The sequence below is a fragment of the Gopherus flavomarginatus genome, chromosome 4 (assembly GCF_025201925.1).
Source record: "Gopherus flavomarginatus isolate rGopFla2 chromosome 4, rGopFla2.mat.asm, whole genome shotgun sequence".
Lineage (NCBI taxonomy): Eukaryota > Metazoa > Chordata > Testudines > Testudinidae > Gopherus > Gopherus flavomarginatus.
The window spans coordinates 127,634,137-127,658,735 of NC_066620.1; the positions used below are offsets into that span (position 1 = coordinate 127,634,137).

General features: G+C 39.5%; 2 protein-coding genes across 2 annotated transcripts in view; both read right to left on the reverse strand.

Moving 5' to 3' along the window:
- LOC127049179 (uncharacterized) overlaps nucleotides 1-24,599 on the reverse strand; it is a 419,610-nt gene that overhangs the window by 341,800 nt on the left and 53,211 nt on the right. The window lies entirely within an intron of this gene.
- Nucleotides 1-24,599, reverse strand: part of NT5DC1 (5'-nucleotidase domain containing 1) — a 278,111-nt gene that overhangs the window by 66,727 nt on the left and 186,785 nt on the right. Inside the window, 2 exon segments of the mRNA XM_050951616.1 lie at nucleotides 17,523-17,620; nucleotides 24,184-24,364. Coding sequence (XP_050807573.1) covers nucleotides 17,523-17,620; nucleotides 24,184-24,364 — 279 coding nt within the window.

Genomic DNA, 24,599 nt, shown 5'->3' on the forward strand with positions numbered 1-24,599 from the left:
TACTGCTGAGGGAAAAACTTCTGTTACCGGAGCATGTGGTGAGCACACACACCTAATATGGAATGGACATGATCAAGCACTTGAACTCAGGTTTCCTATGCAAATCTGCCTTGTTACCAAGGATCAGATGCACAAGACAATAGGAAATATAAATACAAGACTCGGTTTTGTCTGTTCATAAGAAAATAAGCCTTTTCTCTACCTAAGTCAGCAAGTCATTTCCCTAGAATCTTCTCCAACTTCTGTATTACAGGAATGCAAATGTATATGTTATTCCTTTTCTTGAAAGTTCCTTAATTCAAACGTTACTTCAATGTATTAATTTGCTAACATCTCAGAAATAGCTTGATTAGTGAAAAATATGTTTCCAAAATGCTTTTAGTTATCGGAAAAAGTGATGTCCGGAAATACGAGGAAGGCCAATTGTGCAATTTTTACTGTGAAATTAATCATTTAAGAAGTTCCTTGTAGTTTCTTTTTGCAAGAAGCATGACTCATCAGTGCACACGGGGGAAAAGGGAAGGTGTTATACACTCGATACACAGAAATGTGCAGACGTGTTCCTTAACCCATAGGCCATCCCGCCCCCATCCCTAACCCCAAATATCTTTCAACTGCTCTGTCAGAAACAGCATGCAGTGTTACTTAGGGGAGTTTATTGAGGAGCCAAAAGCTGAGTGAAAATCTCTCCCCGTTCACTTGGGGACAGATTGCCTATCACTGTCGTATCTAACAGGGATGGTTTGGTATGCATCCAAGCACACTGGGCAGCCAGCACAGCCATTAACTTAAAAAGGGGCAGCAGAGAATTTATTGAAGAGAAAGGAAACAGCAGTACAAAGTGGTTTAAGTAAAATCTCTCTCAGCAGAAGGAGGAAGATCACTCTTTATTTTGAGCTATTGATATAACTTATTGCTCTGCCTCTCTTGCTCAGGAAATAGCTCTGTGGCCATTCAAAACTCATGAAAATAAAAATGTATTGCGCTTTCCCCCCCACAATCTGTGCACTCAAGAATAATTTAACAATAATTCTAAAACGTAATTTGTCAGAACATAAGAACAGTCATATTGGGTCACACTAAGGGTCCATCAAGCCCTGTATCCTGTCTTCCCACACTACCAGTCCCAGATGCTTCCGAGGGAATGAAAAGAACAGGGCAGTTATCAAAGTGATACATCCCCTGTCTTCCTGTCCCAGCTTCTGGCAGTGAGAAGTTAAGGCACACCCAGGACATGGGGTTGTATCCCTGATCATCTTGGCTAATAGCCATTGATGGACCTATCTTCCATCAACTTATCTAATTCTCTTTTGACTGTGTTTATACTTTTGACTTTCACAACAACCCCTGGCAACAAGCTCCACATGTTGACTGTGTGTTGTGTGAGAAGTACTTCCTTTTGTTTGTTTTAAACCTGCTGCCTGTTAATTTCATTGGGTGACCCCTGGTTCTTGTGCTATGTGCAGGGGGTAAATAAGACTTCCTCATTCACTTTCTCTACACCATTCATGATTCTATAGACCTCTGTCATATTCCCCCTTAATCATCTCTTTTCTAAGCTGAACAGTCACATTACTTTCAATCTCTCCTCATATGGAAACTGTTACATATCTCTAATCATTATTTTGCCTCTCGCTGTACTTTTTCCAATTCTAATATATCTTTATAGCCATGGGGTGACCAGAACTGCAGATGGAATTCAAGGTGTGGGTGTACCATGCATTTTTATATCCTTTTCCCAATGGTCCCTAATATTCTGTTCACTTTTTTGATTGCCACTGCCCATTGGGTGGATGTTTTCAGAGAACTATCCATGATGACTCCAAGATCTCTTTCTTGAGTAGTAACAGCTAATTTAGACCCCACCATTTCAGATGTATAGTTGGGATGTTTATGTTTTCTTTTGGTTCATGCTAACTTCCGCTCATGCTGTTCTCTGACTCATTTATTAAAAAGGAAGTATCCACACCCGAATACATAATGGTACACTAAGTACTACTGCTGCTGATTCTAGCAAGATAGGGAAACAGCCTGCTAAAGTATCATTGAAGAATGCTCAAAGTCTAGAAACAAAGCTACTGAGGGAATATGGGAAATGTTTCTTACCTTTTATCTGGAAAATATGTGGTTTCAAAGCAGCTAAGGAAACAAAGTTAGACAACTTTGCTGTTTTAACTGTTAGTAAATGCAGACTTGGAACTGATTTTTAAAGAACTCTTCCTCGTTCCCTTAAAAAAAAAATAAGAACAGAAAGTTCTAAAAGAGTAACAACCGGAAAGTTTGGCTAAATCCCTAAATCTTTGGTTGGATATTTATAGGTTGTGCAGTATTCTTGTTTCAAGTTCTTTCAAACAAGCTAGGAAACCTGATAATTGTTGATACTTGCACAACTGAAAACTAACATCTGGGTCTACTGAGAGAGGTTTCTGCCCTCTTCCTCAGGAAAACATTAATGCTTGTCGGTTAATTACTTGTTGACGCTTTTTCTTACCACATAGCACCCAGGAACTCTCATTAAATTATAAATTTAAAATTGTCACTAATGTTAAAGATTTTTAAATCTAAATTGTCTTTAGAAAAGGAATAATAAAAAAAGGTATATATAGAAAGGTATATCAATTAAAATGCTTCCAGAAGAGAAAGGGAAATATTAATGCAATTGTATAAGGCACTGGCAAGACTTGACCTGGAACAATTCTGTTCAAGAAATTGTTCAGGAAAGGTTAATTCAAACTGGTGCAGGTGCAGAGAAGGGGTAGTAGCTTGATCAGGGAACAGAGACCCTAAAATACAAGTGGAGACCAAAAGAGTTTGGCTTGATTAGCCTAACCAAAAGAAGGCCGAGGGGAGATCTGATTGCTTTCTATAAATACATCAATGGCTAAAACACCAGGGAGAGTGAAGAGTTATTTATGCTAAAGGACAATGCTGGCACAAGAACAGATGGATATAAACTGGCCAAGAACAGATTTAGGCTGGAAATTTGAAGAAAATTTCTAACTATCAGTGGAGTGAGTTTCTCAAATAGCCTTCCAACAAGAGTAGTGGGGGAAATCCTCTAACTAGTGCTAAGATGAAGTTTGATACATTTATGAACAGGGTTATGAGATGGGATTGACTGTGATAGCAGGAGACTGAATTTGATGACCCAGGAGGTCCCTTCCAGTCCTGTGTTCCTATACATTGTACAAAAAAAATTTAAGTGGCTCATTCATCCTCAAGACTGTTTGTTTATAATAGCAAAAAAGGAAAATCCACAATTTTAGTTCAAAACTGGAATCATAGTGGCACATAATATTTAGTAAAATATATTTTCTATTAGCAAACATTAAATAGCTATCATTAATAGTTTAAAAGCACATATACGTAGCAAACATATCCCTTATATTGGGATGGGAAAGCTAGAAGTAGTGTTACAGAGTCAACTATGCCAGTTCTACACCAACTGGGGATTCTCTTATGCTCAAGAAATTCTCACCTCCCATTTTCACCAACTTCATGGCCTTTGTGTGCTTCTGAATCATAGCCCAGGATCTGACCCCTTTTCTTAAACACTTTACAAACACTAGCTAATTCTCAATTTTAGAAATGGGGAAACTGAGGCAGAGATTCAGTGATTTGACCAAGGACATAAAGGCAGGTACATGTCATAGCCAGGAGCAGATCCAGGCTTTCCTCATGATTCCTACTTGTGTACTTAGATCACTACTATAATACAGTTCTCTTCCTCAGAGGTTACTTTCACTCCCAGAAAAATGACAAGAAACTGTAATTACAGCTTCCTTTAAGTAACAGACTTGTTGCCTACAGTGCTTTTGGTGAAAAATAATTTATTTTACTGAATAAAAGCCCGACTTTTTGGAAGAACACACAAGCAAACTCTGAAGCTTTTTAATGAAAACCAACACATGCAAATTCATGGAAACTTTGTCTAAAGCAAGCTCTTTGCAGTTGTTGCCAATCCTGAATCTTCCAGGAATGTATCATATATAACTTTTACTCTTGCCTTATTATAAATGGCTATGGTCTCAGTTTTGAAATGAATTAAATATAATTAAATAGTGATTTGTCTGTTTATCAGTATCTTTGCCAAATAACCCAGTTGGTTTTGGTCCCTGTAGTAACACTTACACAATAAAGTAAAATCATAACACCAAACTTTTCCCATTAATTGTTATCTGAGATTTTGTCCACGTCAAAGCAGTATTTTCCTTTCACAAATCATGGTATTTTTCTCCCTTATGAAGTAAATAACTTGTTTTTCTTCCAAGGAATCTTTTCATGTGGAATTTGGCAGTTGTTCAAGGATTATTATATGACGTGTTGAAAAAAAAAAGCCATCAAGTCCAATCTGTACAGATTTTCACTGTATTATGTGTCTTGGTATGGTGGCTAAATCTGTAAACTCATCCTTCACCTTTCTGGTACCATGCTATACAATAGTGATGTGATACTGCATTTTTTTTTTCTTTTCAGGAGGCATCCAGTCCTCCATCTTTTAAATGTGACCTACATTATTTTATCCGAGATGTGTCTAAAATGAGCCTGGGAGCTTAAATTCATTACTCTGTAAGACACTAAAAATCATCGACTGAAGGGAGACACTGGATTTATGGCTTATTACAACAATCTATAAGCCACTAACCTAATCTTTTTGTCCTGTGACTGCAGAGGCGCTAACAGGCCACACTACCTTGAATGATCCCTTACAATATGTCATTTTAGACACACTTACAATATGTGCTAACTACTTATGCTAAACTATCTGTTCTTCCTTGCATTTTGCTGTGATGCTGGGAGTACCTTTCCTAGAGTAAAGAAGAGCTCTGTGTAGCTTGAAAGCTTGTCTCTCTCACCACAGAAGTTGGTCCAACAAAATATATTACCTCACCCACCTTGTCTCTCTAATAGCCTGGGACTGACACAGCTACAGCTACACTGCATAGCACATTGCTGGCTCATTCAATTTGTGAGCCACCACAACCCCTAGATTCTTTTCAGCAGTACTACTGACTAGCCATTCCCAATTTTGTAGTTGTGCATTTGATTTTTTTCTTCCTACGTGCAGTACTTTCCACTTGTGTTTACTGAATTTCATGTTGTTGACTCCAGACCAAGGGTATGGCTACACTTGCAGCTGTACAGTGCTGGGAGTTAAAGCTGTCTTCGTACAGCTGTGTAGGAAAAGCGCTGCAGTGTAGCCACACTGACAGCTATCAGCGCACTGTCGTGGCCACATTTGCAGCATCTGCAGTGGCACTGGGAGCGGTGCATTATAGGCAGCTATCCCAGCATTCAAGTGGCTGCAACGTGCTTTTCAAAAGAGGAGGATGGGATGGAGTGTGACAGGGAGTGTGGGGGAGACAGAGAGAGTGGATTTTTGGAGCTGACACTGTGTCAGCTCCCTGCCTTGCAAGTTCTGACCTCTTCCCCCACCCCGCTCTCATTCACTAAATGCAAATAGCCCTCTTTGTTTTTTTCCTCACAGACTAGATAAGCAGCTGCTCCGAAACAGATCCCCCTCTCCCACCCCCCGTGCTGCTTCTCTCCTCAAGCAAACACTAGTTGTGAACATTCCAAAAGGATCCCCCTGCCTGCCTCTGCTTGAGCAAACAGTAGCTGTGTTTGTGTTTTAGATAAGCAGCTCCAGGAGCCCCGAGTTCACAACAAAACAAACAGAGGCATCCCAACAAAAAAAAGAGTGTAATCTTTACTTAAAAGCATTATGGAAAGGTTCCGGAGGTCATTTACAGCGTAGTAAGATTAATCACTGTTTACACTGGCAAATTTGTCCAGATTATACGCTTTTTTCATGACAGATGAAGTATTGTCTGATGGAGCCACATCTGCCCCCTTCAACATCACCAACGGCGTGAAACAAGGATGTGTTCTCGCTCCTGTCTTATTTAACCTGTTCATTGCATGCGTCCTCAACCATGCAGTGAAAGATCTGGATCGAGGTATATATTTGAAATACTGGCACGATGGTTCACTTTTTGACCTCCGTCGCCTGAATGCAAAGACTAAGACAGTCCAGAAACTACTTCTTGAGGCACTCTTTGCTGACGACTGTGCCCTCATGGCTCACACTGAAAATGATCTTCAGCACATTGTCAACAAGTTTGCCGAGGCCTCGCAACTCTGCGGACTAACTATCAGCCTCGGAAAGACAGACGTTCTCCATCAACCTGTACCTGGATCAAATGCTTCTGTCCCAAGTATCTCCATTGATGGCACTCAGCTTAAAGCAGTGGAGAACTTTAAATACCTGGGTAGTGTCATATGCAGTGATGGATCTCTGGATAATGAGATCAACGCACGAATATCCAAAGCAAGCCAGGCACTTGGCTATCTGCGTGTCAAAGTTTTAAACCACCACAACATCCAGATGTCAACAAAACTGCTTGTGTACAGAGCTGCTGTTCTTTCATCTCTTTTGTACAGGTGTGAAACATGGACACTATATAGGCATCACATCAAGCAGCTCAAAGCATTCCACATGCGTTGCCTCCTCAACATCATGGAGATCCGCTGGCAAGACAAAGTGCCCAAGCTTGAAGTCCTTGAGAGATCCCAGATGACAAGCATCGAAATGATGATCATGAAATCACAACTACGTTGGACCGGTCATGTCAGTCACATGGATGCCAACAGAATCCCCCCCCAGCTTCTCTATGGTGAGCTTTCCCAGGGCATCCGGCATATAGGTCATCCACGAAAACGTTACAAGGACACCATCAAAGACAATCTGCAGTATAGCAGTATCAAACTCAGGGACCTTGAGGACGTCGCCAGTGACAGAACACAGTGGCGTGCAACAGTCAGGAATACCTGCATCGCCTTTGAGGAAGACCGCTGCCAGCGTCTACAAGAGCACGCGAACAACGTCACAGAGCACCAGCAGCGCACAACCCACTGACTGCGAACTTCCCATGCACCATCTGCAGCCAAATGTGCACCTCTAGAATTGGCTTGTATAGCCATAAGAGGGCATACCATGAGACCAACAAGAGACGATTTGCTCAGATTTGTCATCATCGGATCGATGGACTCCCAAGACACTGGCACCCTAGGGCTGCAGCACCAGCGCTGTTATCTTTATTCCTCTCGTTGAGGTGGAGTACATGCAGCGTTGTAGCCAGGGAGCTACAGCACTGTATGTGCCTTGTCAGTGTGGATGGGGAGTAAGTTACAGCGCTGTAAAGCCACCACCAGCGCTGTAACTCTCAAGTGTAGCCAAGGCCCAAATCTCCAATTTGTCAAGGTCATTTTGAATTTTAATCATGCCCTTCAAAGATATTGCATCCCCTCTCAGCTTGGGATCATCTGCAAATTGACAGCGAACCTTTGATAGCTACTCTTTGAGGATGGTCTTTCAACTAATACTGCACCCACCTTATAGTAAATCTATGTAGGCTATATTTCCCTAGTTTCCTTATGAGGTGTCATGTGGGACGGTCAAGAGTGTGACTAAATTTAAAAATACATCATGTCTTCTGCTTCATCACTTCCATTAGGCTAATAAGCCTGCCAAAGAAGGCCATCACCTTCAAATAAATTCAGGTTAAATAATTCTTAGTACAGAACAGGCAATCTTTTGTAGATACATTTTTGAAATGGTACATAAGTGTAAAGAAAATAATGGTCCATAACTTCATTATAGAAAGAAGATCTTAGGGACGTAATTGCTGTTATATTTTCTTTATTTATCCCAGCATCAAATCTATTCTTTTTTTAGCTATTTCAAATATAAATCTGGAGGGAGGAAAGAAGAGAAAACATATTTCACCTCAACACAGCAGTATTTCCATGTCAAAGGCTAGGCTTGTGGTTAAGGCTCTGGACTAGGTCACAGGAGAACTGAGCTCAATTTCCAGATCTGCCACAGGATTTCCTATGTGACTTTGGGTATGACACTTAATTTCGGTGCCTCAGTTTCCCACCTGTGAGAGGGGTAATAATTAGAGCTGCCCAGAAAACAATCATTTCATTTTGCAATAAATTTTGAGGTGTCAGAATCTGGTTTGGTTCCAGTGCAGAAATAGCAAGATCCTCTCGCAAAACAGCAAATAGCTCTAACTGCTGGGCTATAGAATAACCCCTTCCCCCTCATCTCAATCTCTCTCATGGGAGTTGTTCCACTTCGTATAAATAATTAAATAGTTATTGGGCCAGAGAGACTGACTCTATGTCCTCGTGGTTAGGGCACTCATCTGGGATGTGAGTTAGACCAGCCTGAGTTGGAGCAGGGACTTAATCCTGGGTATTGACTTAAACCAGTCTATTGACTATTGTGAGGGTCTGTTAGCCTCTCTTCTTTTTCCCCTTCATGCCTCCCAGAAATTCCATCCTGGACCTGAGAAACTTTCCCAATTAAAGTTTCCACAACAAGTTTCAGTGAATCGGCATTCTCAACTTTTTTTCTTTCTTGTCTATTTGAATTTGTGAACTCTTTGTGGACGGAGACTGGCTCTTGTCATGTATTTGTATAGCACCTAGCAAAATGGGGCTCTGATTTTGACAGGGGCCTCTAGGAGCTAGTGTAATATAAATAATGCATAATAATAAACAGGATTTTGCTATAGTGATGATTTGATCCTGCAGATTCTTCCAGTATAGAAATACATTTTTCAGGGGGAACTAATGTTATTTTCAGAGCTCTTGGCAATTTATTCCAAAAATGTTTTCCAGCCTTAACAAAAGGAATATTGTGTATATCCAGCCTTTGAAAGCAGCAGTTTTAGTTATCTTTTAAATCAGCCTAGAGTAATTTTCTTATCAGTTTAGTGCCAAACACAGTATTGAATATCAAAGGTAATCAGCTGAAGCAACCCCTGCTGTCTTTATGCAAAAAATACTGTACTATTTTTTTCACTGTTTGGATTTTTGGATGAAGAAATTTTTATCTTTATTTTGAACACTATACAAACAAATATAAAACACTTGGCTTGGCACATTTACTTGAATTTTCCCTTCTACAGAAGAATAAGCATTGGAGAATGCCATCTATGGGTCAGTTTATAATATCAATTTTGATACTGACAACTAACACTAAAACACGACATCTGTTTTTTTAAAGACTGGACACTCTCTAATAAAACATGAAGTTTTTTAATTAAAAAAAATTGGTCACTTTTTAAAAAATTGAAGTTAGTATGTATAAAATGTCAGAGTAACAGCACTGGAAACTTAACTGATCCAGAGAATAGGTAGATTAGAAGCAGTGAGACTCCGACCTTCCAGTACTGCTGAATCAACATTCCTCTATCCCATTCTAGAAGAAATATATCACGGTGTTCTCAATGTGCATTGGTATCTCTTCTAAGATGGCCAAAAGTGTGTCAGTTAGTACATATTGTGATAGAAGGTTCCCCTACCACACAGTAACACTATTAGGTCTTGTCTACATACAAGACTTGCAACAATGTAACTAAAACTAGTTTTAAAATTGAGTTACTTAAACTGATGCAAAAGTCCTGTATGGGAACTCTTATTTTACAACTGGGCTTATATTGATTTAGCTGAATTTAGTAATCTAGAGTTATTCTTTATATTCATAGTAGTATTTTGTTTCTTTCACCCTCTCCTCTCCTCCACTTCCACAAACATCTAGAGTAGAACTTCAGAGTTAGGAACACCAGAGTTACAAACTGACCAGTAAACCACACATCTCATTTGGAACCAGAAGTTCTCAATCAGGCAGCAGCTGAGCCAATAAACAAACAAAAGCAAATACAGTACAGTACTGTGTTAAACATAAACTACTAAAAAATAAAGGGAAAGCTTGAAAAAAGATTTTACAAGGTAAGGATATTGTGTTTGTGCTTGTTTCAATTAAAGTTAGATGGTTAAAAGGAGCATTTTCTTCTGCATAGTAAAATTTCAAAGCTGAATAAAGTCAATGTTCAGTGGTAAACTTTTGAAAGAACAACCAAAACGTTTTGTTCAAAGTTACCAACATTTCAGAGTTATGAACTTCCTTTATTCCTGAGGTGTTTGTAACTCTGACTTCTACTGTAACTAATTTGTTATCTCCACAATGTAAACAAAGTATTCAATATGTACTTTTTTTTATTTTTATGAACCATGGCCACCAACCACGTTCCATGATTATGTATGACACACACGTTTTGGATCATTCGTTCAAACAACTTAAGCTTCAGGGCACACAGGAAACACTTTCTCCTAACACCTTCTCTTAAAAACTAGGTTGTTTTTCCATCAAGTATTTTAGCCAACAATTCTATACAAGAATGTGAGGACATGCCAGTCCAGCTCTATTTCACCCAGTTGTAAATGTTTTAAATGTCTACGCTGTGTATGTATAAACAGACTTCAAATTAGAGTAATATTGTAACTAAGACAATTTTTATTTGACAAACAATAGAACATAAGGATTTAACTTTCATTCATTGAATGCACCCTCCCCTCCCACTTATCCCATGGTTATTTGCAAGGATGCACTGACCATCATCACTGACCAAACATACACTGGAAAGATGTTTATCAATTCCCAGTTCTCATTTCCCAAACATCTGTTGATTTCCACAATTTTATTATCCCGTAACATCAAACAATTTTAAACAAATATTTGTTGGGCAAATGTCCTCAATCATTAGACAATACACACCTCGTCTTTTACTGTTTGTCTACAGCATGTACAACCTGTCTTATTTCAGGAACCAGAAGGCCTTGAGTAAATTGTTTACACTGCCATGTAAAGCATGATAGGCTGTTGTGGATAACACTGAGCTCTCTATGCAGCTGCCCTATGGTGAATGGAATAGTTTATTGCTCATCTTAGATAAACTAAGGGAGGGGAAAAAAACACACTGTCAGAGAGCCTGGCATGCTAGATTTTGGCAGCCTCTTCTGAATTTTTAAGTGTGTATGATGTGTTTGTGCACAAATTTTTTTTTCATGTAATGAGTTCAATATAGATTGTATACAAGACCCATATTCAGCCCTTCCTGTCCTGGTGTATGTCAGAAAATATAAAACTCAAATGGATTTTAGAACATGTGCTCATACATTATACATACTGTCAAAAGAGCTTGTGAACTTCAAAAGTTTGTCTTTATGAAGCATCTCCGTAAAGCTCCTTTTTGGTTTCAATAACGAATACTGCATAGATCAGACAGACAATACATATCTGTATGTCACCTCACTGGCACTCTCATCCCCCATCTTCTCTGGAGCCGCTTCAAAGCCTCTGTGCAGTGCAACATCAAACAGCCACCGTTAAAAGTCTGCTTCCCACCAAGAACCCAACGAACTACTTGCTACAAAAAGGTAAGATGGGAAAAATGCCATGCTGTATTAGAGGCATGTCAGAAACAAATCCCCATGAACCACTAGGTATGGAAACAAGTACATTATCCCTTTACAGCACTGGATACAGTGCTTTGCAACTGGAATCAGAAATTGATTCTAGCACTGGTATATTATGGGATATTTCAAATTTGATGACAATATATACCTCCAGACCAGTGGCACCGCTATGGGCACCTGCATGGCCCCACAATATGCCACTAGTCCGGGGGGCTCTGCATTTTAATTTAATTTTAAATGAAGCTTCTTAAACATTTTTAAAACCTTATTTACTTTACATACAACAATAGTTTAGTTATATATTATAACTTATAGAAAGAGACCTTCTAAAAAATGTTAAAATGTATTACCGGCATGCAAAACCTTAAATTAGAGTGAATAAATGAAGACTCGGCACACCACTTCTAAAAGGTTGCTGACCCCTGAGCTACATGAACACAAAAACCTAAGAATTATCATACTGGATCAGAACCAGGGTCCATCTAGTCCACTATCCTGTCTCTGACAGTGTCCAGCTGCAGATGGTCACCTTGCAGAGGAAGGCAAGGTATATGTGGGGTAATCTGCTCCCCATGAAAGTCTCATCCTAATTCCTAATAGTTAGAGACTGATTTAAACAATGAAACACAGTTTTATACCCCTTCTCAATTTTTTGTTATTGGCCTTTGAATTTGTGCATTTTTATGTAGAGAAAAACTGTGACTTTCCCAAGAAAGTGTCTTTTCAGTCCTGGCCTTTAGGACCTTTAAATTTTTTGAAAGATGGTGGTAATGCTGGGATCTAAGAGAGCAATTCCACATCTGGGGAAGAATAAAAGTTTATTTGGTGATGGTCTTTTAGAAAATGGCAGCTGTTTGAAGATGCTCAGAGGTATGGAGAACTAGAAAAAGTCATGGTTGACATGGATTGGTTGGAGGAGAGCGGGATAGTCAAAGATGCATGATTAATAAATCTATCACAGGATGATTCCATAATATTTCACATAAATATCATCTCATTTTTGTATAGTAAAATTTTAAAAATGAAACATTTTTCCAGAGTCAATACATATCTATATCTTATTTACACACACACACACAGTACAACTTTTAGTCACACAATTACCTGAAAAACAGAAAAATTGAGAGCTAAAACTGCAAGAGTTCCACAAACTGAATGTAAATGCATAATGGCAGTATTTAGGTCCATGAAGGAAATGCCCATTAGCACAAACTTATAGAAGTTACTCAGGGAGATCAGCGTTATCTGTGACATTTTTAATTTAAGAGAAAAATAATAATAAAAATAAAGAATTTGTTGGGCTCATGCACATCTGTTCAAGGACTAGTGCTAGGCACATATTAATTAGCAACGTACTGATATCATAAATTTGTGGTTCAATGTTATTGAAGTAGTATGACATCATAAATTACCAGGTGAGACCGAACCATATTTGCTCCATGGTTTTTCTTCAATTCATAGAACTACAAAATCTTTAAAAAAAATTCATTTAAGCTGACCTTAGTCATTCAAAAAGATGGAAAGCTCTTATATCCCATTTTCAAAAGATGGGCGTGTTGACATGGCAGACGTTGCTTTACATGAACATCTTGGGACAAATCCTTAGATGTTGTAAATAAAGGTACTTGTAATGATTTAAATGAAGCTATGTCAGTTTATACCAATTGAGGATCAGACTTCATTTATAAGATTAATGTCAAAATTTGTGAATTTCATGTACTATGCAAGCAATTTCTTTCCTATCCAAAGAAATATAGATGTGCAAGTCAGACATATGTAAGATCCTTGAAGAGGTATTCTGGAGTTGAAGCTGCATGGCAGTATAAACCTATTTGTTTGTTGTTTGTTCATATTTTGTTAGGTATAGTTTAGTATAAATGCTTTAAAATCAATACAGAAGAGTTTTTTTAAAGATTTTAATTTTCATAAGAAAATTCCGTCAATATGATTTTGATTTTTATTTTTTTTAAATTACTGTATTTATAGCATAGTTCTTTGAAGAACTATATAAACAAAAATGTATTGTTATAACAACAATTAGTTCCTTGGTTCTAACAAAAAAAGTTACATAAATCTTGCAATGATGCATACAATGTTCTGACCGTTTTGATTGATGCATGTTTTGAAACTCACACAAATGAGGTAATGGTGCGTGTTTAGCACAATCAAAATTAACTTTCATGGTTCCAAATGGATTAGTTCTAAAATTATTTTCTACTGAAAAATCATTCCTGCAGCTCATACAGTATCATACTGCCGATAATAACTTCTTTATGTTCTCTTCCTTCAAATATTTATAGAACACAGTGGTTCCTTCAAAATGAAAGACTGACAGATTTAAAACTTTTCTTTAAAGGTTTTCCTCCAGAGTTTGAAACAAAAACTACTACTACAGCACCACATGTAAATGAGGTAGGGGCTCAATCAAGAACCTGATTCAACACCCCTGCACGGGGGTAGGGGGCGCGGGGGAAAGCAGAGTTTGAAATCAAGAAAAGGATTCTCATTTTGTAACTTGAGCCCACCTTGAACGGAAACCCACTGAAACAGGACAAACCTATTGACTCAGCAATATTAGAAAACTGGGACAAATTTAGATTTTCTGATGGATGGGGAAATGTAGAATCATAGAATCACAGAATCATAAAAGATTAGGGTTGGAAGAGACATCAGAAGGTCATCTAGCCTAACCCTCTCTCAAAGCAGGACCAACACCAACTAAATCATCCCAGCCAGGGCTTGGTCAGACTGGGCCTTAAAAACCTCTAAGGATGGAGATTCCACCACCTTTCTAGGTAACCCATTCCAGTGCTTCACCACCCTCCTAGTGAAATAGTGTTTCCTAATATCCAATCTAGACCTCCCCCACTGCAACTTGAGACCATTTCTACTTGTTCTGTCATCTGTCACCACTCAGAACAGCCTAGCTCCATCCTCTTTGGACCCGCCCTTCGGGCAGTTGAAGGCTGCTATCAAATCCCCCCTCACTCTTTTCAGTAAACTAAACAAGCCCAGTTTCCTCAGCCTCTCCTCTTAAGTCATGTGCCCCAGCCCCCTGATCATTTTCATTGCCCTCTGCTGGACTCTTTCCAATTTGTCCACATTCTGTAGTTGGGGGACCCAAACAATACTCCAGATGTGGCCTGACCAGTGCCAAATTATCACATACCTCGATCTGCTGGCAATGCTTCTACTAATACAGCCTGTAACCGGGTCTCTTCCTCTGCCCCCCTTGCTGCAGCACCCTGCTGTCTCCACAAAGCACTCTGAGCCTCCTGGATGCAGCACCCGTGGCTTTTTATTTAAACACTGTTCCCACCACCAGTGATTCTATTTACAGGTCTTACTCTCCTCCTCCTCCTTTACAGGGAGTCTACCCCAGCCTGGAGACTGCCGTGCCTCTGGCTGTCCTTTCCCCCCTTCCTCTGGCTGCCAGTCAGTCTTTATGGCCCTTGAGCCTGCAGGCCCACAGGTGCAGCTCATTCAGAGGCCAGGCACCAGGCTTCTCCCCAGCCCCAATCCATTTCACCTGATTGGGGCTGGCTGAGCAGGGGCTAATGAGCTGCGTCTGAAGCAGCACCCTGCTACAAAGCCCAATATGCCATTGGCCTTCTTGGCAACACTGCTGACTCATATCCAGCTTCTCATCCACTGTAATCCTCAGGTCCTTGGACAGTCAGTCGCAGCCTGTAGCAATGCCTGGGATTCTTCCGTCCTAAGTGCAGTACTCTGCACTTGTCCTTTTTGAACCTCATCAGATTTCTTTTGGTCCAATCTTCCAATTTTCTACGTCACTCTGGACCCTATCCCTACCCTCCAGAATATCTACCTCTCACCCCCGCTTAGTGTCATTTGTGAACTTGCTGAGGGTGCAATTAATCCCATCATCCAGATCATTAAGGAAGATGTTGAACAAAACCAACCCCAGGACCGACCCCATGGGCACTCTGCTTGATACTGGCTGCCAACTAGACATTGAGCCATTGATCGCTACCTGTTGAGCCCAACAATCTAGCCAGCTTTCTATCCACCTTATAGTCCATTCATCCAATCCATACTTTTTTAACTTGCTGGCAAGAATACTGTGGAAGACCGAATCAAAAGTTTCGCTATATCATGTCCACTGCTTTCCCCATATCCACAGAACCAGTTATCTCATCATAGAAGGCAATCAGATTGGTCAGGCATGACTTGCCATTGGTGAATCCATTTTGACTGTTCCTGATCATCTTCCTCTCCTCAGCCCCATTGAACCAGCAACTTTGGGTACAGGGTAGACAGGCAGTTACTTGGGTTACCAAATTTTAGGAGGGGTGTTTTATTGCAGGAACAAGCCATTAGGCAGAAGCCACCTGAGCTCAGGCAACCCATCCAAGGAGCACAGGCAGAAGGAAAGGGGTTGGTAAGGCCCAACTGACTTCCACTAGAGCTTTTCAGAAAGGTTTTTTATCCTGCAGAAAATTTTGACTTTTTAATCAGAAAACCAAAAACATTATATTTTTTTCTAGTCATTATTTAGGTGATTAACACTACAGAGTATCTTAGATTATTAACAATTTATAGCACCAGAATATGTTTTATTAAAATTTCCAAAGTTATTTTTAGAAATATTTGTCCCCATTACAGTATCATCAATACTCTGATTCATCATTCTGAAGATGAGGCCATTTTGCTCTTATCTGAGATCAAGTCAAACGAGGGGGGAAAAAAAAACAACCCTAGCAAAGCAAACAAAAGTTGGAGAATGTGTACCTAGTAACTTCTGTAGTTTGGGCACATTACTCATTTGTTGATTGTCTATTTTCTTTTGTCTCTCCTGTCTTTTTTAGATTGAAATCACTGCAGAACATGAACCAACTCTTATTCTGTGTTCATATAATGGCTACTGCCATAAGGCCCAGATCCTGACAGGAGTCTTTTGGCACTAGTATAACATAAACAAACAACACCACCATCAAAGGCTCAGGGAATGACACTCCCATTTCTAGACATGAGAAGACTGATGATTTTAAAAGCATCTGAACTGAGTTATACTTAATTTTCAATTTCCATCAAGATAAATTAGCAAAAATGCTTTTAAACTTCACAGCTTACCACTTATAAAGTCTTTACTTATTCATTCATATTTTATTTGAGTTCCTTCCTGTGCTATTTCACATCAAACTGTCAAATTGACAGCTTTCTATTTGACCTCATTCTTTTAAAATATATATATTTAAGATAATTTTTATTACTTTTCTTCATAAATAGATATGGCATTAGAAAGTATTTCCTATGCGTTGCCACTCCGCCATTGCAGTTTTAATTTAAGAGTTTGAAAGGTAAAATTAATTTGGATCTGGAGTGACAGTCTTTTCCAAAATCAGATGCTAAAATACAGTTCTATATGCCTTTTTTTTTTCTGATTTGCACTGCATTAGAAGTTGGGCCAATCTGCTATTTTGCACATAAGCTTAATTTTCAGAATGTTACCAAATCATGAGGATGTTTATGAAAAGCAGTCAAAACTGTTTGACTTGTTGTACATGTCTATTCACATTTGATGATTAACAAGCCCTTCCTTTTTTGTACACTCCATTCCTTAATGCCTTGGTCTAATAACCTAATTCACTACATTGCGACAAAGTTTGGGATTGTTTTTATTTTTTTAAGTGAATGGTATGCTAATTGTGAGTCAATACTGAGCCAAATTACATATATTAGATACTTTCAAACTTTCCCCATAAATCATTTCCTCCAGCCTTGTAGGTGTATTTGTTTGTTTTCTGAATTTCCTCTAATTTGTTTAAATGTTTTTTTAATGAATTGTCCCAGAACTGTATGCAGTATTCTGTGTACGATCTTGCCTATGCAATGCAGAGAAATGACTCACCATTGTGCCCAATCATGCAATACCTCAATATATGTAGCCCAAAATTATATTGACATTTTTTCCTCTGTTTTACTTCATTTTTCATTATATTTGCAGGTTGCTTCCAGCATTACAAATTTTACTTCCTCAGTAACCTTTCCAAGTAGCCTGCCTTGGGAATTGAACTAATCTACCAATCTAGAACCTCTTCTCCCTTCCACTTGATATTTGAATGCTTGATTATGTCAGAGAGTTTTAACCCGCAGATCTACTAGACTGGATCCCCCATTTCTTAGATCTAACTGTGTAAGAAAGAGATGTATACGTTACTGAGTCTTACCAAGGGTTAGGAAAGGTCTTTGGTTTGGTGCCTGAGAGAAGAAACCAGGTTTCAATGCATTTGTGATCACAATATCGAAAAGCTCTGCAAAATCATTCCTGAAATAACAAAACAAAAGTCAAACAGCTTTGAAACAATTAAAAAAAAAAGGAAATAAAGCCATGTAGATAAGACTGACCATCAAAACAGTTTTCTGTAAAACATTTTTTCATGACACTTTGCATAGGGATTTTTATGCTATTTCCCCACACACATTTTCTTCCATTTTTAAGTTAATATATCACAGTGAAAGCATGTTGGATAGACAGCCTATCAGACCGAATCCTTCTATTAATTATATTAATTATTATTACTATTAATTTGCATTACCATAGCACGTAGGAGTTCTGGTTCATGACTAGGCTCCATTGCACTAGGCACACAGTGGGGTTTTTAAAGCACCCAGGTGCCTATTGCATTGATGTCACTAGGTGCTCTTGAAAATCCCAATAGGTGCCTATCAGCATCTTTAAGCATCATAATACATTTGAAAATCTGGCCCTTAGTAGGCACATTTTCCTCTCTCTGATGTGGCTTCCCTCTCAGTTAGGACAGGTATAATATTAAATGAAACATTTGCTATTTCTAGCTACTTATCTGTACTTATATCACCTCCATGCAAAACTCACTATTTGTTATTAGCGCTATTGGTCCCATACTTCTGGCATACATTATGGATGGATATTTATTTCAAGGTGAAAGTGATGACAGTAAAATGTAGTCTAATGGTCTTAGTACAAGACTGGGAGCCAGATATTTCTGAGTAATACTCCTAACTCCAAGCATGGCTCCCTTCCAGGGCCGGCTCTGACTTTTTTGCCGCCCCAAGCAAAAAAAAAATCAAGAAAAAAAACAAAAACCCCTGGGCGCAGTGCAGCTGGACCCGGAGGCAAAGCAAAAAATAATCCAAAAAACCCCAGGGCGCAGGGTGGCCGGACCCAGAGACAAAGCAAAAAAAAAAAAAAAAAAACCCCAAAACCCTGGGTGCAGGGCAGCTGGACCCAGAGGCAAAGCAAAAAAACCCAAAAAAACCCAGGGCGCAGGGTGGCTGGACCCGGAGGTAAAGCAAATATAAAAATAAAAATAGGGCAGTTGTGCAGCCCTAGGATTGGGTGGAATGCCACCCCTTAGAATCTGCTGCCCCAAGCATGAGCTTGCTTGACTGGTGCCTGGAGTCGGCCCTGCTCCCTCTACAACCTTGAGCAAATCATTTCACATCAGTCCCTAAATTATCTTCAGCTGTAAAATGGAGTTAAAAATTCTTCTCTAAAAGTCTCTGAAGGAGGTTATAAAAATATAAAGTAGTTTGAAGTAGTACATAAATGGAAAAATGTTGCCAAACCTAGTTATATCTTAATGCTGGAATATAGTAGCAAATTAAAAAATTGCATATACATGCTATATATTTTTATTAGAATGTTTCTTTGAGGTGATTTTTATTATATTGCACGAACTGGGACCATGTAGTAATATTCTTGGATAGCCTTATTCTGGAAGAAGGAAGTAGTAAGTACAGCCAGGGTATAATGAGCTGAAATGCTAACAAATATAAAAGGAGAATCAGACAGATTGTATACCAGATGTACAGATCTGAATAAAAAAATGCATTACTTGACCTTTGACATGTATCATAAGAGGCTTTCCAAAAGTAGATTTGCATTCCAACAGTTATGAGACATATGCTTTAGATTATTAACTATCAGTGGAGTTTATCAGATAAGTGATTGGATTTGATAAATGACTATAGAGAGATGCAATAGAAATATGTAGAGGTTTCTTCTGAAGTTAAAATCTGACACAGTTCTTTCCGCTCTCTGATTTTCATGTATGTTAATCTTATTAACAAACATGACAGTGTAGTGTGTCAGATACATGTGATCAAGTGTAGATGGCAAAGGAAGGCATCTGGAACAGATTTAGGGAGAACTACTGTTTTGAATATAACTCAAAGGTTGTTTTTTTTTTAAAAAAAGAAGAGAGATTTTTACTCTAACCTGAATTTGCTCCAGTCCCTCAGAAATAGACAAACACCTACAAGATCTTTATCAAGCATTCTTAAAACTATAATACCCATGTGGGGAAGTGAGGAAACAGATTGACGGAGCAAGACGGGTACCCAGAAATCACCTACTACAGGACAGGCCCAACAAGGAAAATAACAGAACACGACTGGTCATCATGTTAAGCCCCCAGCTAAAACCTCTCCAGCGCATCATCAATGATCTACAACCTACCCTGGAAAACAATCCCTCACTCTCACAGACCTTGGGAGGCAGGCCAGTCCTCACTTCCAGACAACCCCCCAACCTGAAGCAAATACTCACCAGCAACTACACACCACACCACAGAAACACCAACCCAGGAACCAATCCCTGTAGCAAACCTCGTTGCCTACTCTACCCCCATATCTACTCTGTTGACATCATCAGAAGACCCAACCACATCAGCCACACCATCAAGGGCTCATTCACTTGCACGTCTACCAATGTTATATATGACATCATGTGCCAACAATGCCCCTCTGCCATGTACATTGGCCAAACTGGACAGTCCCTATGTAAAAGAATAAATGGACACAAATCGGACATCAGGAATGGTAACATACAAAAGCCAATACGTGAACACTTCAATCTCCCTGGCTATTCTAACAGATTTAAAAGTCACTATTCTTGAACAAAAAATACTTCAGAAACAGCCTTCAAAGAGAAGCAGAACTAAAATTCATTTGCAAATTTTACACCATTAATCTGGGCTTGAATAGGGACTGGGAGGGGCTGTCTCATTACAGAAGCAGCTTTGCCTCTCCTGGAATTGACACCTCCTCATCTGTTATTGGGAGTGGACTACATCCACTCTTATTGTATTGGCCCTGTCAACTCTGGTTCTCCACTTGTGAGATAACTCCCTTCTCTTCAGGTGTCAGTAGAACAATGCCTGCATCTGTGACTTTCACTCCATGCATCTGAGGAAGTGGGTGTTTTACCCATGAAAGCTTATGCCCCAATAAATCTGTTAGTCTTTAAGGTGCCAACGGACTTCTAGTTGTTTTTATGCTTTTGTTTGCTTCTCTGTTTCCTACCTTAAAAAAAAAAGCCAAAAAACTTTATCATTGCATGTCCAAGATGTAAAACCTCCTGCAGGAAGTATGACCAATGTTGAAAATTGTTCATCTGTAGCTTGTGACTGTCTCTATAAAGCATTTTAGCTCTCTTTTTGTGAGTTCAATTCAACATCACATAACACAATGGACACATTTAAATTTTTTCTTCTTTTTTCAAAGATTCTAGTGGCTGGAGATATGTTTCCTATACTTAAAATGGGGAATGCTGGTAGAACTCTCTCTCTCTTAAAATGAAAGAAACTTCAAGTGAAGTCACTATACTTGATTTGCACATGCAGTCAGGTATAGCACTTACTGGTAGATGTCTGAATGACATTTGTACTCACAACTTGATAGGTGCCACTAAAGAGTGAGACTCAGCTGAGGTTGCTCTCAAGATCACGCTCACTGTGTACTACGGCTCTCATCTGATTCATACTACACACAGTTCTGGATACCTGAATACTAGGGGTTGGGGAGGATCAATTTACAAGAACAGAAGCCAAGAACAAATATGCTTTATATCATAACTAAGGGAGTGACATGGTAACCATTTATAAATGCTTTGTTTCTACAGTGCAAGCAACGATGAGGGAACTGAAAAGCCAAAGAGTACAGCCAGGAGTTACGCGATGAACTAGAGCGAGGGAACATTTCAGATGAACAGGAGGAAACAATTCTTAGCAGTAGCATCGAGTAGATTGTGGAACAGGCAGACTCTCAAGGGAAGTGGTGGAAGTCACATTCCCTGACTCATTTAAAATAGGACTGTGATAAACACTGAAGGCCACAATCCTACATTGGCATGGAAATGGACAAGATGACCTAGTAGAGTTCTTCCATTTCTAATCTCTACCTTTTCAAGAGGGCTGTGCTTAACAAGGGAAATCACCCCTATTGACAACGTAAAGTATGTCTATACTGCACGGGTCTTTCAGTGGTGTGAAGAGTACATACATGCATAGCCCCTGCTAGCATAGGTATAAATAGAATTGTAGCTTGTGATGCATGATTCAGGTGAATAAAGACATATCTGAAGGGTGACGGTATGCACCCAAGTACATACATTTCACAGCTCTCTATTCAGCCACGCCATGACTGTCCCTCTCCACTGCTACTTTTAGCAGCACATCATCCTGCTGCTACAGCCTTTCCCATCCCCAGGAAAAGACTCCAGCAGCTCCCAACTGCTGTAGTATTCCCCTGCAAGGAAAGATTCCAGCAGTGGGGAGCTACCAAAGCTTTTTCTTTCTGTCTCCCCCCGGCCACAGCCTTTCACTGACACATATAGCTATGTACGGCAGTGTTGGTGTAGCAGGCTTTTCACTGCGCCATGTAGTCTTTAAGATCTCTTGCACACCAGCAGAGAACTATTAGAGCATTACATACCCAATTAAAGGGAGGCACAGGTATCAGTGCATGGATGGGAGTGCTTGCACTGATATAAATGACTACAGAAAGTGCATGGCAGTAGAGAATCAGTCCCTGGCTATACTACTCATTTGAGTATTACTGATTTTTTCATTTTTGAGGGGTGGCAGGAGATAGAGAGTTGTAGCTGTTGCTGCCAGGATTCTGTTTAGTCCTGGGAGCACTGTGAATGGTATGGCATGAGTTGTGCTATTGTTGGGATGCAGCTGTGTCTTTATATCAGTTGTGCTTTTCCTGCTGCATCATCTCTTTTCTACCCAATTTCTACATGTAATACACTCACTGGGTGCACACCCACTGACAGGCAGAATAGTTACAATATGCTGCCACCTAAAACTGTTTTATTAATGAAGTTACACTCAGTGTTTAACCTACACCATTATTAACTTTATGGATTTGTCCCAGAGATTTCAGTGGGAGTTAAGCCCACTAACTTTGGGTGGCATTTGGCTTATCCAGCCAAATTCTCAATATTATTAGCTTGAAAAATCTGTGGATACAAATAGGTGCCATCATTGGCAGCTGCATATCTCAAATTAATTGCAGTGAACCATCTGTGTGTGAAATTATCTATTCTGCCTAAGTACTGTAAATAGATGTTTTCTGTGCACAATTATCTTTTTGGCAACCATGCATTAAGAAAAATGATAAGTTATTCATAGGCTCTTCTCTGAAGGTTATTGTATAGTATCTGAGTAGCTCACATACATTCAAGGATTGAGAGTTGGGAGACCTGGGACAAGAGTAAAGCAATCTGGTCCTCTAGATATATCATGATATGAGGTCCCCTGTGGCCTCATCCCCATGCTATGGCCTTGCACTCCACATGGAATGATGATGATAAAGGGTCCTACACACTCCCAGAGAGGCAGGAAAGTGGCAAAAGGTCCCCTTCTTACCAAAGTGGCAACAAGGGAACTTCTCCCCTCAGGAGCAACAGGGGCCCTTCCCAGAGAGATAGAGATGGCAGCAGGAAGTGGCCTTACTATATACCCAAGCAACTGGGAAATATTTCCTTGGGAGCGTGGGATGGTGAGGGTTTGCCACTGCAATCTATTTCTCTTGTCATATACAGAATCCTCTGCTGGAGTGATGTTAGTAGGGCCTACAAGAGCAGTGGGCCTCAGAATTAACACCCTATTGAGATGCATGGGGTCATTCACACTTCTCAGAACTATATCTCTAGGTTGTGTTTCAGACTCAAGCAGACACCACTGCACCTGTTAATCCCTGGTCACACTTTCAAGCTTTTCTTCACAACCTCAAAGGCTAGAAACTTACTTTTTATTTAAAAAATGGAAGTCTTGATTCTGTTACAATTGCAAGATATCAGCAGATGGGGCCCTTGGCATAGCCCTATAGGCCTGTGCACACATCTGGCCCCACTCTTATGTGCCAATAACCTGCTGTGTGACTTTGGGTAAGTTGCTTCACATCTCTGTGTCTCAGTGTCTCCTCCCTTCTAAGAACATAAGAATGGCCATACTGGTTCAGACCAAAGGTTCATCCAGCCCAGTATCCTGTCTGCCAACAGTGGCCAATGCCAGGTGCCCCAGAGGGAGTGAACCTAACAATTAATGATCAAGTGATCTCTTTTCTGCCGTCCATCTCCACCCTCTGACAAACAGAGGCTAGGGACACCATCCTTGCCCATCCTGGCTAATAGCCATTAATGTAAGAGTTTCAGGGCGGGAATTGCCTCTCACCATATGTTTGTACAGTGCCTACCATAACAGGGCTCCTATCCAGATTTGGGCATCTGAGGCCATTCATAATACAATTAATAAAGAAATAAGGGCCAGTGCCTTAGCCACAAGGCCTATTTTTAGAAAAACTGGTTATTCAATGTGAAATACTGCTTATAAAAATGTATAGTTTTAAGGACAGCCCAAAACTACTGGTCTCCTAGTTCTGAGATAATGTGAAACACTAACTAGAAACAGATCCAGACCAAAACCCCAGATCCAAATACTTCCTTGCATCTGAGAAAGTTCAAACCTCTATCCTTACTGCTCAGGGCCATCTCTAATTCTAACCATGGCTACTGCTCTCTGGGAGGTCTAACTGGAAATGAACTGAGATCAACAGTACACTTAACCAAGAATGTGTTCACACAGGAGTCTGAAATGTTCTCTATGAGAGCTGGTAATTAACAGCAGGACCTTCCCAGCATTTTTCAGTTGCCTCAGCCACTTTTTTACAGACTCAGGGCAACTTTGTAAATATTTGACTGGATCATTTTTCACTTCTGGGAAATATGGCCCACAGTTTTCTGAAAAATAAAAACATAAGTATCTTCTACCAGCCAATCTACAAACTATATTTACAATTTTTCCTTCACTCCATAGGCAAAAGTAAATAAACAAAAATATAAAAGATAATAAAATAAAATGTAAAAGACTGATATAAAAAAAGCAGAGAAATCTTAAAAGTTGTACAGAGCTTTAATTCTTGATTTACATAAAAAAAGGAAAAGAAAGCAATGTGACGTAATAGCAAAAAAAATT